Source organism: Cebus imitator, unplaced genomic scaffold, assembly GCF_001604975.1.
Source record: "Cebus imitator isolate Cc_AM_T3 unplaced genomic scaffold, Cebus_imitator-1.0 Scaffold94, whole genome shotgun sequence".
In the NCBI taxonomy this organism is placed as follows: domain Eukaryota; kingdom Metazoa; phylum Chordata; class Mammalia; order Primates; family Cebidae; genus Cebus; species Cebus imitator.
Window position 1 is genome coordinate 4,763,288 of NW_016107409.1, and position 17,564 is coordinate 4,780,851.

At 39.4% G+C, this 17,564-nt stretch overlaps 1 protein-coding gene across 4 annotated transcripts in view; it reads left to right on the top strand.

Moving 5' to 3' along the window:
• LCP1 (lymphocyte cytosolic protein 1) overlaps window positions 1-17,564 on the top strand; it is a 79,413-nt gene that overhangs the window by 59,779 nt on the left and 2,070 nt on the right. For all 4 annotated transcript variants that reach the window (XM_037741122.1, XM_017535987.2, XM_017535989.2 and 1 more), the window contains 6 exons: window positions 1,284-1,479; window positions 3,583-3,661; window positions 4,410-4,524; window positions 5,349-5,482; window positions 11,488-11,611; window positions 14,665-14,789. In XM_037741122.1, the coding sequence (XP_037597050.1) occupies window positions 1,284-1,479; window positions 3,583-3,661; window positions 4,410-4,524; window positions 5,349-5,482; window positions 11,488-11,611; window positions 14,665-14,789 (773 nt within the window). The remainder of the gene's footprint in view (window positions 1-1,283; window positions 1,480-3,582; window positions 3,662-4,409; window positions 4,525-5,348; window positions 5,483-11,487; window positions 11,612-14,664; window positions 14,790-17,564) is intronic.

The following is a 17,564-nucleotide window of genomic DNA, read 5'->3' on the forward strand; positions in this document are numbered from 1 at the left end:
TGTCAGTGGGGGGTTGTTTGGGGTTTTTTTGCTTTGTTTTGTTTTGTTTTGTTTGAGATGGAGTCTTGCTGTGTCACCCAGTCTGGAGTGCAGTGGTGCGATCTTGACTCACTGCAACCTCTGCCTCCCAGGTTCAAGTGATTCTCCTGCCTCAGCCTCCCGAGTAGCTATGATTATAGGTGAGCACCACCATGCTCGGCTAATTTTTGTTTTTTTAGTGTAGCAGCATTTCACCATGTTGACCAGGCTGGTCTCAAACTGCTGACCTCATGATCCACCCGCCTCAGCCTCCCAAAGTGCTGGGATACAGGCATGAGCCACTATACCTGGCCAAAACTTCAGTTTTGCCGCCACTTTAATATTGATCTTGAGAAGCCACCTTGCCAGTTTGTGTGCCTCATTTAATATCATTGGAGTTAAATCCAGTGAGTTAATATTGAAGTCAACTGATTCCTAATGAGAAGTAGAGTAAAAGTAAATGAGAAGTCAAGCTCATGAAATATATAATGTGTACTGTTATCTAGTAAGGTGGCATATTAAGAAATCCTAATTTAAAGTTTGCTTTCTGAAAATTGGTGGTTTCATATACTTTAAGGACAGTGGACCATATTTCAACAAAATTTTAGTCTGTTTCAAGAGTCTGCTTACAAATGTCTGAAGATTCTCTAGAATTATTTGAGCCCATTGAGTGTTTGACAATCTGAAGTCTGCAAAAATAATTGCAGTTGATATTATATATTTATCCATAATAATATGTAGGTTAACTGATAAAATTTATTTTGTTTGGGTTGCAAATATACCAACTAAATGTGGAGACAGTGGTTATGCTAATCACATGTTCTTATTGGCAAGTGTTAATCTCTTTTGTGAACTGGTAATGGGACTATAAACTAATAATTAAAAAATTTTGATAGACAATCTCATGACATCTGTGCAAGAAAATATTACAAAGGAATTTTAATGGTTGGAAATAATTAAGATAAACTCAGATATGTTTTTGGAATCTACTGCATCTCTTCTGAAACAGGGCAACCAACCATTCATCTGAAGTAGTCCGATAATGGAAATGAGAGGTCTTCATTATTTAACCTCTGAGGTTCCTTTTACTTGTGACTTTCTGATTTTGGTGCAGGTGCATATAAGCGATTATGTGTTGTTATTAAGCATATGCCTGAGATAAACACCAATGGCTTCAGTGAGGTTCCCATTTCTTTTCACGTTGTGCAATCTGCTTTGTGCATGGAGAGCCCTGACCAGCCCTGAGACATCCTTTTGCATTGCAGGAGAAGGATGACATCCAGAGGGCAGAATGCATGCTGCAGCAGGCGGAGAGGCTGGGCTGCCGGCAGTTTGTCACAGCCACAGACGTTGTCCGAGGGAACCCCAAGCTGAACTTGGCTTTTATTGCCAACCTCTTTAACAGATACCCTGCACTGCACAAACCAGAGAACCAGGACATTGACTGGGGGGCTCTTGAAGGTAACTGTAAGCTAGTTGCTTAAAATCGGGAAAGGCACTCACAATTCTAATTTGGTGGCAATTCAACTCACTTCCTAAGCAAATATAAACTCCTTACACATGGAAACAGGCCATTGATTTTCTGGTATGCAACAAAGAGAATAAAATTTCAGCCAAGCAGGAATAATCAAATACCATTATATCACATCCGTTATACAAAGGCTTCATCCATTATCAGAATTAAATGTTTTAGGAAAGATAATGCATTTAATTATTAGATGAAATAAATCCTGAGTTTCAAACAGATAATTTATGTACTTAATGGACTGTGTTGATTCCTAGAGGCAAGAAATTGCCACCATTTACTATCTAAAAACGATATTTAACTTATGCTAGGATATGCTTACTGAGTTTTTGATTTGGTTTTATTTCTTATGGGAGGCACAGAAAAGTATTTTGAGGCAGAATCCCTAACAGTTGCATTTTTCAGGTTGATTCTCTCAGATTCAACAAAAAGCATATAGCTTTAATTAGGTTCCACCAGGTAGAGCTGTCAGAGATGGTTACTTGACTTTTTGAAAAAATCATGAAATAGTCCCAATATTGAGACAAAAAGATCAATTAATATTAAACAAATGTCGCCCAGGCAAGGAGATTCCGATTGGAAGTGAGTTGATCTTTTGCCACGGTGCTTTACTCTCACTGGAAATGCAACATAATCTTGCTCCAGCACTCCTGCATCCTGTCATTCGCTGAATTATGGTCAGGGGGTTGTGCTCATTTTGTTGACTCCCAAATCTATATATCAAGCCCACCAATCACCCATTTCAGCTGCCTCTAGAATATTCCAGTTTGGGTCCTTGGCTGTCATTTGAGGTGCAGCAGACGCAAAACAGAATTGATTATTTTCCTTCCCACCCCAACCATTACCTTTCCAGCCCACCTCTCATCCCATCTGCCCTCTTTTAGAAATGCTCCATTTCCATTAATCATAGCATTTTTTTCTTTAGTCACCAAAACTAAAGACCTTGAATCCTACTCTATCTTCCTATCCTTCATCCCTACATCCAGTAAATCAGAAAATACTAATAATTCTTCCTTTGGAGCATCTTCTCAATTGCTTTGTTTCTTTTCTGCTCTCCCAAGCTCATTACCTCATACACCAATTATTTTAATGGCTCTTGGGGCCTCCATTTATCAAATGCTTGAATGTATCCCAGATGCTAGTGTCAAACACTCTGCCCTCTGCTGTGTTTAATTCAAATGCGTATCACCTTTCAGTGACTCTGTACATTGCTACCAGGCACACTCTGGTACTGATTTCATTATATCTCTGCCTTGCTCAAGAATTTATTGTAGTAATTTTACAAAGCCATAATGACTGCCATTGTCAAATATGTCAACTAAAATCTGCTACCTGGCATCCAAAGGTCCCCAGTTCTGACTTCTTCCAGATAGGTGTATCTCACTGTACTGTACAACACAGAACCCCTGACAAACCGGTTCCTGAATTTCTTAGTAGAGACCTTGCCTCTTGCTCTGTTTGTGTGCATATTCACACTATCTTCTACTCCCACCCCTTGCCATCTCCCCAAATCCTCTACTCTTTTCTTTTTCCTATACAGATTTTGCTAGCTATCCAAAGGGAAGTTCAAATTCCACCCCCTCCAAATTCAGTTTATGCTGTTCTTTTCCCTGTCTCAACTCAAATAACAAATATAGCTCCCTCATAAATGAGTACTCTAGCTTGTATGATCTCTGTTTGATGCCTAAAAGTGCTGTTTTTTCCATCAAGAAGGTAAGCCTTTGAGAGCCAACTGGACAGGTATCCCACACAGGATTCCACACTGCTAATAGATGCTATAGAAATACATGTGGAATTGAAATGGAAAAGAAAAATTAACACAGTATAAGAACGCTCATCCAAATCCAATAGGGTTTATTTTCTTCCCTTTCTTTCTTTCTTTTTCTTTTTTTCTCTTCTTTCTTTCTCTCTCTTTCTTTCTTTCGCTCTTTCTTTCTTTTTTCTTTCAGTGTTTATTGCATCCTCTTTAATTAAACTTTGGTCATAAAAAAGGCATGTTTTCTTTGGTCCCAAAAGATAACTCATCTTCATTCATCTAGGTGAGACAAGAGAAGAGCGGACGTTTAGGAACTGGATGAACTCCCTGGGCGTTAACCCTCGAGTCAATCATTTGTACAGGTAGGAATATTTGGGAACTCATTCTAATGTAAGATAGAGACCTTGAAAGATCCATAGGATTCCAGATACCACTATGATGTGCATTCTCTTCACAAAATGTGTGAATCGTGATGGAAGGGGAAAAGTGCTAAGTTGAGCTTCAGATGCCGGATGTTTAGCTGAAAAACTCACCTGCATACATCAGTCTCACTGTGTGCTCAATACGTAAATCATACATCAGCAAAACGAAACATTTACTGTATGTCCTAAGCGATCTTACGTATAACCTGCTTACAAGCCAGCAAAACAACAGAAGTTAAGTTTATGGTGAAGTGTCTCCTCTGCCACTTGTTAAAGCCATTTTTTAAAAAATATTTCTTTTACATTTATTTAGTTTTGCAATTTTTAAACTTTTAGGTACAGGGGTACATGTTCAGGTTTGTTATACAGGTAAATTGCGCATTTCAGGGGTTTGGCGTACAGATCATTTCATCACCATCCTGCTCTTTCTTTTCCTGATGCAGCGTAATTGGCTGGAAGGGCATAGCTGGTCATACCTAGGAAGAATGAGTCTCCCAATCTCTCTGAGTCATAGTTTCTTCACCACTATAGATGGAGCTACTGCTATCAAATGTGCAGGGTTGTTGTGAATATTCTTTGAAACTATCTGGCCTACATAGTTTCTAATATGTAAGAAACTATCTGGCCTATTGTAGGCCCTGAATAAATGTTGGCTATCTGAGAATCCTTTTGTGTTTGTTTTGTTCAGTGACTTATCAGATGCCCTGGTCATCTTCCAGCTCTATGAAAAGATTAAAGTTCCTGTTGACTGGAACAGAGTAAACAAACCACCATACCCCAAACTGGGAGGCAATATGAAGAAGGTAAACAAATATGGTTCTGTTGTTCCAGCAGGCAGGCGAAGTCGTAGCCCGCAAGAGCACTCCGAATACTTTATAAATCAGCCGAACTTAGACAAGTAATGTTTATCCAGAAATTAAATTCTAGTACAGCAATCAGAAACCTGAATAGGTTTATTAAAGCGTGTTCATTATTTCAGTCGATTACTTATTTATAATTCCGTGTTGGATGTCTTCAAACATTATCATGCAAAAATTCTAATTAAGGTAATTAGAGCAAGCAGAGAACCACAGGGATTTTCTCCTCAGCAGGATCTTCATTCTAATTTCTAAAGAATTGGAGCTTTGTACTGACAGTTTGACTTGTACAAATAGTTTGTCTACTGTCAACACAGTGGGAACATTGTTTTGAAACAACAGGGTTGACACAGCCATTTCTCACCATTTTTTTTTTTATCTGTTTACATGTCCATTTGCTATGTGTGCAGAGGATGGAGTCTCCAAATTTTCCATGTCAATCTCCATGATTTCACCTATTTTAGAAATGTTATACATAGGTAAATGGCTCTCCATTTATGCAGTGTGATATAGCTGTGAACATATCCATAATAATGAATTCATTCTGGTTTTCCACATTATGACTATTTTTTATGAAAGTGAGGGGTTCTAAGGAAAAATGGAAAAATTCATTAATTTTGAATCCTAGAATTGCAGAACCAGTTGAGATTTGAGAGGTCATTCAATCTGACCATATTGATTTCATTTTTTATCTTTATTTTTATTATTTATCTGGTATTTATCATAATCAAGATGATGACATTAAATTGTTTTCCTTTCTGCTCGTTCAGCTTGAGAATTGTAACTATGCAGTAGAATTGGGGAAGAATCAAGCAAAGTTTTCCCTGGTTGGCATTGGTGGACAGGATCTCAATGAAGGAAACCGCACTCTCACATTGGCCTTGATTTGGCAGCTAATGAGAAGGTACTTAACTTACAGAAGCAGCCTTTTCTTGAATGTATTATTTAACTAGAAAAATATTAGTAAATTTCTAGCATTATGAGTGAATTCAGTAAAAGTATGTTTTAAGCTAAGCTTAATAACCAAAGAAGCAGTTTTTATTTTTCTGCTTTTTTTTTTCAGTTCTATTAGTTTTTGTTTCAGGTATCTTGAAACTCTGTTATTAGGTTCATAAACATTTTAGATTGTTGTTTCATTCTGATTTAATCATCCCTTTGTCATTATGAAGTAGCCTTCTTTATGCCTGCTAATATTCTTTTCTCTGAAATCTATTTTTTCTGACATTAATATATAATAGCTATTATTGCTACAGCAGGCTTCCTATTGATTACTGGGTAGCGTGGCATATCTTTTTACCATCCTTTTACTTTAACTGATCTGTGTAAATAACAGTTACCTTTTAAAGGGATTTTTTAAATAAAGGGGATATTATGCTATATTTATCTACATATTTACTATTCCTAGTGCTCTTCCTACTATTGCATAGATCAAGATTTCCATTTGGTATCATTTTCTGTCTACCTGAAATATTTCTAATAGCACAAGTCTGCTGGTGATGAATGATTTCAGCTTCTATATGTCTGAAAATGTCTGTTTCATTTTCAAAAGATTTTTTTCTCTGAACGCAGAATTCTAGATTGATAGTTTTTTCTTTCAGTACTTTAAAGATAGTTTTCACTGTCTCCTGGCCCACATTGTTTCCAAGAGGAAATCTATTGTCATTCTTATCTTTGTTTCCATGTATGCAGTATTTCTTTTTTTTTCCTCTGGGTTAAGATTACTCTTTTTTGTATGTTTTAGGTAATTTTATTATGATGTACATTGTCGTTTCTTATGCTTGAGGTTTATTGAACTTATAGGATGTATGGGTTTATATTTTCCATCAAATTTGGAAAACTTAACTTTCATCTCTTCAAACACGTCTTCTGTACCCACCAGCCCTGGTTCTGGGGGATTCCAAGTGCATGTAAATTAGATCATTGAAAGTTGTCCCTAAGCTCACTGATGCTTGATTTATTTATCTTCTCTGTGTTTCATTTTGGATAATTTGTATTGCTATGTTTTCAAGTTCACTAATTTTTTTTTTTTTTTGCCATGTCTAAAGTTCTATTAACCCCATCCAGTGTATATATTTGTTAACCTGGACATTATAGTTTCCATGTTAGAAATTTTGAGTCATTTTTATATTGCCTATGTCTGTCCTTCCCTTTACCTTCTTAAACATACAGAAAATAATTATAGTAACTTCTTTTTGGATCTGTTTCTAATTTATTTTCATCTTCATTACGAAGATGAAATGAAGGGCTTCATTTCTGGGCTTCTTTGCATGCCGCTAATTTTTTGATTGTATGTCAGATATCATGAATTCGACCTTGCTGTGTACTGGATATTTCTATGTTCCTTTAAATATTCTTGAATTTTATCCTGGGATAGACTTAAGTTACTTAAATACAGTTTGATCTATTGGAGGCTTACTTTTAAGCTTAATTAATCTAGAGCTCATTTTGCTTCTTAGTAATGAGAAAATACTCTCTGAGCACTTTACTTGATACCCCATGTACTATGAAATTTTGCCACTCCAGCTGGTTGGGAACAAATTATTTCCAGCCTGTGTGAGCCCCAAAGATTGCCCTGCAGGCTCATTTCTGGTGGGTTTTTCCCCCCAGCCTCTAGTAGTTTCTTCACGTGTGTGCACTGAGCAGTCCTCAGGTGACGACTGAGGGAAACCCTCTGAAGGCTGCTGAAGCTTTCCTTCTGAATGACTCTCTTTTCTCTATGCAGTCCTCACCGCTCTGATAGTCTCCCCCTAAATTCTAGGCACCTGGGCTTCCTTCACTTCTCATCAAGCTACTCAGAAGGCTGAGGCAGGAGAATTGCTTGAACCTGGGAAGTGGAGGTTGCAGTGAGCCAAGATTGTGCCACTACACTCCAGCCTGGCGACAGAGCAAGAGTCCATCTAAAAAAAAAATAAAAAAAATAACAACTCAGGCCAACTCTGTATTAAATTTCATAATATCTGAAAAACATCTTGCAATATGATCTTTGCTCTGGATGTTTTACAAAAATGTGGCTCAAAACCCTATTTAATGGCTGGCGCATACACAATAAGGTCCACTCTGCTGTTGCTGTCTCCACCTGGTTAAAAAGTCACATTTCTCATGAGTGTTTACTATACAAGAATTGGGCATATAAGAAAGTAGACAGAGAAATACATTACTGTAGAAGGAGAAACAATGACTGATAATTATATAGATGGCACCAGAAGGGATTTTTTTTCTCTGCATGCCATGTATGAAAAGATCTATTAAATTTACAGTCAGTTCTGGCTGGAATTTATTTTATTGAATTGTGCTGATGTGCTTATTTGGTCATCTATCTGGACAATAAATGTCTTGTCATTTTTCCCATGAGAACAAATGACAGATAGGTACTTAAACTTCCCTTTCCCCTTCAGTAGCCTGGAAATCACTCTCAGGGTGGACAGTTGGCAAATAGTGTATGCATAAACTTGCAGATAAAACCCTTGGAGCAAGCAGGCTGCTGGCACATGGCAATAATAGCGCTGCTCAGGCAAATGAACAAATAATCCGTAGCAGACAAACAGGGAACTCTCCCCAAATCAAACAGGCTGTGGATGGTGAAGTCAGGATGGGTCCTTGAAAAACAAAACACCAAGGTTTGTTCCTCTGTGCCAAATGTTAATAAATAAAACAGTGTTGGAAGGCAGGAAAGTAAGCAGGTGATAATCACATCCCTCTAGGGCCTCACATCCAAGCCTTGTCAATCCTCTTTTGTTGAAGGAGGAACTGGCTAAAGCTGGAGCTCACAGTGCTGTTTCATTTTGACAAAGAGCTTTTCAGCACAGCACATTTTGCAAACACTGGTAATACTGAGATCTTGTCTGGAGGGCTCCATTTAATAGAACAGTCATCCTGAAGCAGGTTTCATGATATGCAGTAATTCTCTCAAAAGGAAAAATCTAGAAAGATACAGGCCAAATTAGTTTTTGTTTTACATTTCGAATCTGTATTTAGATGAGCAATTGCTTAGTATATGATCTAGAATGGGGGTTCCAACCTAATTCTATTCTTTCTTCCCTTTTTTTAAAAATCTTTGTACTTACACGTGGGTGTCTGATGCCATTTCAAACCTTTGCATCTCACTTGAGGTGGCAGAAAGATGTCTTGTGTTCACAGGAGCTCTGTGCCGCTATGAGAGGCTGTTCTGAAGCCCCAGAATGGAATAAGCTGCCTCCACAATTTTCCATACCTCTATAAGCTTCCCTGCTTATTGGTAGCTTATTTTTGCAGATAAACGTTAATATAAAGGTGGGCTTCTCTGCACCATTTAGTTCTCAGGCTTAGGAGGTGGGTCAAGAACACTGCTGCTGTTTATGTGAGCGTGTTGACAACACAGGGCTGCAACTCCTGACGAAGGGAAGCGAGAACTAGGTCCTGGGACAAGACACGCTACCAAAAGATTAGACTTTGTTCCATCAGGTTATATAGAGAGAGGACCTAATGAAGCAAGCACTAACCTACCATTTTTTTATTCAGACGTTCATTAGGCAGAAATTCTTAATGTTAGAGTAAATGCTAATAAGTTAATATGCATGCCATCAGGAAATAAGCAGCCAGTTATGCCATAAAATGTAACATATGAACAGATCAAAAGTAGGATCTTTTCCAAACTAGAAATATTCTGAAAATCTATCTGCACTTATCCCGTTTATACTCATGATTTCTCAGCATTTTGGCTTCATTCTGGGCCCAAAATGAACATCTTTATTATCCCCTTGCTTTCCCTGGGAGAAACTCACTCTATTTCACCTGCCATTCTGTGCCTTCATTTACTAGATGTCCAGTAGTACTAGGCAGTCTGCTATCCTCTGATAAACAGGGCACGTGAACCCTGTCTGAGGGCACATGGTAGATGCCAATGTCATCAAAAGTTCTGGGAAACAGGTTTGAAGCAAGTGTAACAATACTGATTAATACACTGTGTATGCTGGGAAAGTGATACTTGAGCTGAGGATTGTTCAAAAGATTAGGAATTCACTTGAAGGGAAAAGGACCCAGGCAGTGAGTACAGCTGAGTCCCAGAAGCAGGAGGCAGAAGGAGGATGCAGGTGCGGCTGGGGGCTGCTGATGGTTCTGTGTGGTTGCAATGCGTATATGTCTGTGTGTGTGTGTGTGTGTGTGTGTGTGTGTGTGTGTGTGAGTGTGTCACAGGATGGGCAAGGAAGCAGGGAGGGAAGAAGGAAATCACAGATGTGCTGGAAAAGGACATTAGAGCCAATTGTAAAGGGCCTTGTGTGCTGTATACTGGAGCTTTACCTGAATTCTTTGGGCCATGTCGAGTCACTTTAAATGACATGACCAAGCAGGGAATAGTGGCATGTGTCTGTGGTCCACTCCATACTGGGGAGGCTGAGGTGAGAGGATTGCTTGAGCCCAGGATTTCGGGGATACAGTGAGCCATGAGCATACCTGTGAATTTAAATAATAATAAAAAAAAATAGGACCAGAACTGTACTTCAGAAAGGAAATTTTGGGAGGAAGAAAAACAGAATGAAGAAGAGCTAATTGATTTGAGGGAGACTTGGGAAGTAATTGATAGGATGTCACTGTCAGTTTGTTAAATGAATTTTGATAAAGAAAAGTTACAGAAGCCATTTTCCTTCCTCTCTTCAGTGCCAGGAAGGTACTTTAACCTAGAGGAGAAAGGCATTGCTTTTATTTCAAGGACTAAACTTGAAAACCATGTGGAAAGTCATGAAAGAACTGTACTTTTCATAGAAGCAGTAACTAGAGGAAGACGCCTGGTGGATTGTGTAAGCAAAATCCTAGAGTACCCAAGTGGAGGGTGACCTGGAATTAGGTAGACAGGTCAGATGAGATTCAGACACGGATTCTTGAGTTTCAGTTTGAGAAGCACGCTCTGTAATTCTAGCCCTGAAGGTCTTTCATGCGTAATTTGATTCCCTCCTGTAAATCTGAACGATGAAGTCAGCAAGCCCATGTGTTCCTCAACTGGTTGGCTTTCTCCCATCTTATCTCCCCTTCAGGAGGGAGTAGCTTTAGAGAATGGTGGTACATTCTCTGCTCCAGAGAATGTGTTTTGTTTTGTTTTGTTTTGAGACAGAGCCTTACTCTTCTGCCCAGGCTGGGGTGCAGTGGCACTATCTCAGCTCCCTGCAACCTCTGCCTCCCAGGCTCAAGCAGTCCTCCTACCTCAGCCTCCCTAGTAGCTGGGACTGCAAACAAGCGCTGCCACGTCTGGCTAATTTTGTGTGTGTGTGTTTGGTTGAGACTGGGTTTCGCTGTTTTCCAGGCAGGTCTGGAACTCCTGAGTGTAAGCAAACTACTCACCTCGGCTTCCCAAAGTGCCGGGATTACTGGTGCCCGGTCTACTCTGTGGAATTTTAGGAGCTTAAAGCATCTTCTTAATAAATGTCACCCAACCCCTCCAAAACAACAAGCAAACCAATTTTCATAACAGTAGGTAGCTGAGGTCATTGTTACCTTCAGACTAAAGATTACGCTTTTATGTATATAAGGGAAAAAACTCTTTTATACTTTATCGTGTAGGCTACTCAAACTTTTCCAACATTATTTCTTGATTTTTATGTTTGTTTTTTTTCTAATTGTCACAGGTTGGAATCTTTTGCTTCATTTTCCTTTCCTTGCATTTTTTCTCTTTGGCTTTTTCTTTTTGCTCAGAGCGATGATCGTGCTTAGAAGGAGATACTTGCTTTGCATTTCATTGTAATAGCCATAAAGTCACATCTTAAGTTACTCTAAAAAGAACTAATGTTGTTACATATTCTTTTCTTCTCTCAAATGTGATGGTATCCAGATTGTCTTCTATGACTTACCTGAAAAGAATATTTCCATTCTTAGCTACTCTCTGTTCATATTAAATGTTTTAGCCACTATTCTCCAGAAATCATTCTTTATTTTGTTCAGGTATACACTGAATATCCTCGAAGAAATTGGTGGTGGCCAGAAGGTCAATGATGACATTATTGTCAACTGGGTGAATGAAACGTTGAAGGAAGCAGAGAAAAGTTCATCGATCTCTAGTTTCAAGGTAAAATTCTTTGTTTTCAGCTAGAGGCCATGTGAGCTCTGTGCCTATCTGTATTGTCATTATACGTTCGAGTGACCTTCAGTGTTAGGTATTTGAGGCTCCCCTCCAATTTGGATTTTGCTTAAATGACTTGCTATTGTTTTGGTGTTCATCAGCAATTTCACTGATGAATTTCTCAATACTTTCTCCCATAATAGTTAATCATAAAAACCCATCATTAAAAAATAATTTTAACTTTTATTTTAGCTTTTGGGGATACATGTACAGATTTGTTACCTGGGTATATTGCGTGATGCTGAGGTTTGGGGTACAAATAAATCCATCACCCAGGTATGAAGCATTGTACCCAACAGGCAGTTTTCCAGCCCTTGTCCTCCTCCCTCCCTCCCCATTCTCCTAGTTTCTACTGTCTATTATTCCCATATTTTTAGTTTTAATTTTTATATCTGTTTTTTGAGACAGGGTCTCACCCTGTCACCCAGGCTGAGGTACAGTGGCATGATCATGACTCACTGCAGCCTCAACCTCCTGGGCTCAAGTGATCCTCCCGCCTCAGCCTCCAGAGTATCTGGGACTACAGGTGCACACTACCATTCCAAGCTAATTTTTTTTTGGAAATGAAGCCTCACTATGTTGCCCAGGCTGGTCTCACATTCCTGGGCTCCAGAGATCCTCCTCCCTTGGCCTCCCAAAGTGCTTTGGGATTACAGGGGTAAGCCACCATGCCCAGCCTATTCCCATCTTTATGTCCATGTGTACCCAGTGCTTAGTTCCCACTTAAAACCCATCATTTTAAAAGCAAGATTTTAGGCATTGTTCTTTCAAAGTAACATAAACTATATGATAGTATTTGTAAAATGAGCACATCTCCATGATTCAGATTAACATTATAATGGTGACATGTAAAATGCTCAAAGATCTCCCTGTAATGTTTTTGAAAAAAAGCAGTTGTGTACTTCTATCTAAATCCCATTTTCATTAATAGCAGCACTTTATTAGATTTCTTGCCTCATGTTTCATACATTAATTGTATTCTTCCTCAAGGGACCTGTGTACTTGATCCCTATCATAATAACACCTGTGCCATCTAACTACATTTTTCTAGCTTGAAGATCAGGATGAGGGGGAGGAACCCCTTCAGAGTTGTATTAACAGGGTTGGTGAGTCACTTCATCATGATATCCATTCTGTGTTTCAAAAGCAAGAAAAAATTAAAATCTCTTTCTACAAGTAGGAGCAGAAGATACTGTCAGGGCAGGGCTGTCAACAGGAGTGTCCACCTGCTGTGAGCTCATCCCAGACAACTGTCACCTCTGCTCCATCTCTAGCCTACTGTCCAGTCTGGAGAGCTGAACAGAGTTAGGAGTGGATGCTGGTCACTGATGCAAGCAGATTCTTCCAGAAAGAGATTTGGAAAGGCAGTAAAGAAAAGCAAAGTCGAAAGGAGCTCTAAATATCGAATGCACTCTGGCTACCAGAGGCTCCTTGTGCATGGCTCAGGGTGTCTCTGCTGACATTGTGAAGCTGGCTTTACTGTTTTCCTCATTTCATAGGGGAGGACGTCAAAGCTCAAGTAACTTCCTGAGAGTATGGCTAGTAACTGTATGTGATGATCCACAAACGGGAGGAAAATGCCTTTTACCTGTGGGGTGTTATCTATAGGTCACTTAGGTGTTAATACAAAGTGACCGGCGTGCTTTGCCATTTTAGCTATTCCTAAAATAGCTGCTGCTCCAGCCCATTACATTAGACTGTGGCTTCTGGGGTGTTCTTAGGGGACAAGGTTTGGCAAGCGATACTGGGGTTGACTCTTAGGAAGGTTTGACAATTCTTTTGCTCCTTGTAACACTCTGGGCTCATTTTCTCCTGTCTTCTTAGAAAGTTGTTGCAGAATTGATTAAGTCATAGAGGCCACACAGTGTACCAATAGGAAACGTCATACTAACCCCACATTTTATGTGAAGCCCTTTTAAAAATGAACACAACCCACTCTTTAAAAAAATATCGATTCAGAGAATACATTTGCAGGTTTGTTACAAAGGTATATTGTGCAATGCTGAGGTTTGGGCTTCTATTGACCATGTCACCCAAATAGGCAGTTTTTGACCTTTAACCCACTTCCATCCTCCCACTGCTTGTTTTCATCAGTGTCTATTGTTACTACCTTTATATCCGTATATACCCAATGTTTAGCTCCCACTTGTAAGTGAACAGATGCAGTATTTATTGGTTTTCTGTTACTGTATTAATTCCCTTAGGATAACAGCCTCCAGCTGCATCCATGTTACTGCAAATAACATGATTTTATTCTTTTTTGTGGCTGCATAGTATTCCGTGGTGTATATGTACCACATTTTCTCTATCCAGTCCATTGTTGATGGGCACCTAGGTTGATTCCATATCTTAGCTGTTATGAATAGTGCTGCAATGAACATGAGCATGCAGGTGCTTTTTTGGAAGAATGATTTGTTTTCCTTTGAGTATGTACCCAGTACTGGGATTGCTAGTCCAAATGGTAATTTTATTTTTAGTTCTTTGAGAAATCTCCAAACTGCTTTCCACAGCGGCTGAACTAATTTACATTCCCACCAATATATAATAAAAGGGAACTATAATAATACACTTTTCTCCACAACCTCACTGACATCTGTTATTTTTTGACTTTTTAATAATAGCCCTTCTAAATGTGTGGTGGTATCTCTTTGTGGTTTTGGTCCTCACTTCTGTGATGACTAGTGGTGCTGAGCATTTTTCCACATGCTTGACACGATCCACTCTTAACATTATGACTTTTTCCAGTTGTGCTAACTTCCTCCTATTTATTATTTGAGAATGACTACCTGCTGTTGGTAGACAGTGGGTTTTCTGGGAAGTTACTGATGCCCCTGCAGAAACTACAGTTTATTTCAAACACTATGTGGAATACTGCTGCATTTCCAAGACCAGGCTGTGTATATTACATATTTTAGAAGACAAAGCCACTCACTTCCTTTGAGCTGAATGGGAGTAACTTTGGGATACATTGATGAAACCCTCCCTTTCTCTCTGCATAGGACCCAAAGATCAGTACGAGTCTGCCTGTTCTGGACCTCATTGATGCCATCCAACCAGGTTCCATTAACTATGACCTTCTGAAGACAGAAAATCTGAATGATGATGAGAAACTCAACAATGCAAAGTACGTAAATAAGCCTAAGATCAGGAGGGAAAGACCCACGGGCAGCTAGATGGTTGTAAAGTCTAATGCTTGTGCTTTTATGCAAACACTTTATTTTCGCTATTCATGCTTTTCCTTCTCATGACTTACTGTAGTCTCATTGCCACTATTTTGGATATGGTGCAATAGTAGCTTAAAGCTCCTAGTGCCAGAATGGGAGCAAGATAAAATGATAATAATATAATAATAAGAGTATTCTTATAATTGATAAACAAGCCTGTAGTTTCATAAAACCAATTTCCTTACCAAATACCCCATTCATGAATATTCATGGTAAGAATGAAAAGGGGTAGGTAAAGTTCCACACCAGAACCTTTGCCAGTGTGAGAGCCACTGTCTTGTGTTTACCACTCAGGTCACCTGCCAAATGATTCCTCTAGAGTGAGTGTCAGCATATTACAGTTTCTGAGTCAGATCCAGCCTGTTGTCTGCTTTTCTAAATAAAGTTTTATTGGGACACAGCCTATTCATCTTGTCTATAGCTGCTTCCCTGCTACAGCAGAGTTGCGTAGTTTCAACAAAGCCTAAGATGTTCACTATCTAGTCTTTTGCAAAAAAAGTTTATGAACTTATGCTCCAGAAAGGTGCTTTTCTCAGATCAGGTTCTGTTAGTTTCCTCGGACTGCTACAACAAAGTACCACACCAGCCCGTGGCAGAAGTTTCTTCTCTCACAGTTACAGGAGCTAGAGGTTTGCAATCAAGATGTTGGCAGGATGATTTTCTTCTAGAATCTGCACCATGCCAATCTCTGCCTCCGTCTCCATGTGGCATTCTTCCTGCGTGTCTGTGACTTTACATGGCTGTCTTCCCCCTCGTGTTTCTCTGTGATGCTTTTTTCTTAGAAAGACAGCAGTCCTATTAGATTAAGATCCCACACAAACCCAGCATGACCTCGTGTGAACTATTTGCATCTGCAGCAACCCTCTTTCCAAATAGGGTCACAATCTGAGGCGCTGGGGGTTAGGACTTCAGCATATGAATTTCGAAGAGACACAATTTGGCCCATAGCACAGTTCTGGAAGTGACAAGTATGTAGTGCCCGGCATCCCGGCTTTATGATCCCACCACAGCCCTTCTCTCTGTTCCCTATTTGGGAAAGTGGGAATCTGTGCTCCCAGTATGCCGATGTTTAACACGATCTAATGGAGAGAAATAAATAATTAAACTAAAATTAGATTGTGATGAGAGGTGTGGAAAGGACAGTATGGAGCTTGCCTAAAGAGACAGAAAGGGGCCTGTCGCTCTTCAGAGCAAATAGCAGCTCAGCTGAGCTCAGTTGAAAAGACAAGTAAGAAGGAAGTAGACAGGTGAAAGAGAGAGGAAGAATGTTCCAAGCAGAAGGAAAAACACATATGAAGACCCAGAAGTTGTAAAAAGCCTTTAGCCCAGATGTTCAAGGGGAATGTGATTAGGTTTAAGAAACTCTCCAAGGCCATACAATTTTTCAGTTGTGCAGCTGAGATTCAAAGCCCAACTTCAGAGCCCACACTCCTAAGCACTCTCCTGTGAGGGCAAGATACAAAATTACTTAGAAAAAGCAGTGAAAGAAATTACATAAAATGCGAAGTGTGGCTATGTAATGGTGGCAAGACTCTGTGTGATTTTATTTGAAGCTCCCTTATAATTTTCAGACAATTTTTCTCTGTGTTTCATAATGGGGAAAAATTGATTTTACTTTGTAGGAAGTTATTGAGAGATAGACAAGGAGAAAAAATGGAACTACTCCTGACTGATGCTTTTAATTTAATTTGATCAATAAAGTAAAAGTAAGCCAGGCGCAGTGGCTCATGCTTGTAATCCCAGCACTTTGGTAGGCGAGATGGGCCGATCACCTGAGGCTGGGAGTTCGAGACCAGCCTGACCAACATGGAGAAATCCCATCTCTACTAAAAATACAAAAAATTAGCCAGGCATGGTGGTGGGTGCCTGTAATCCCAGCTACTCAGGAGGCTGAGACAGGAGAATCACTTGAACCCAGGAGGCGGAGGTTGCAGTGAGTGGAGATTGTGCCATTGCACTCCAGCCTGGGCAACAAGAGTGAAACTCCATCTCAAAAATAAATAAACAAACAAACAAATAAATAAAGTAAAAGTAAAATAATTTTAGGAGAGCAGGAGGTATAAGTGTGGGCTTGGGTAGAGTGAAGAATGTCTGGTGTTGCCACAGTAAGAGGTCACTAGATAATAAAAGAACTGCTAGGTAGTAGTGTGGGCTCATTGGAAAAGAAATTACAATCAATACAATTTATTTTCATGTATCTACAAATAGAGCAAAAATGTTCTGATGCAGCTATTATAATTTTATGTGAAAATATGGAATATAAATCTCTGGCTACTCTATATTATAGTAGCATAAATAAATACAAATATATGTGGGCAAAAATTGGAATGGAATAAAGAATTTAAAAATTGATGTGTAGGGTCAGGATATTATAGATGCATTTTTCCTCTTTTGCTCCTTGTAAAAATGTTACTGTGGTTGAAATATAGTCTGCAAACTTTTCCTAGCACATATTTTTATTCAGTTCTGTGACTTTTTCTGCTGTGCTGCTATGTAGCCCAAGAGAATACTCCTGGTGTGAGTATCAAAAGTGCCACGTGTGCTGGGTGTAGTGGCTCACGCCTACAATCCCAGTGCTTTTGGAGGCTGAGGCAAGACGTTCTCTTGAGGCCAGGAGTTCAAGCCCAGCCTGGACAACATAGTGAGACCCCTGTCTCTATAAAAAATGTAAAAAA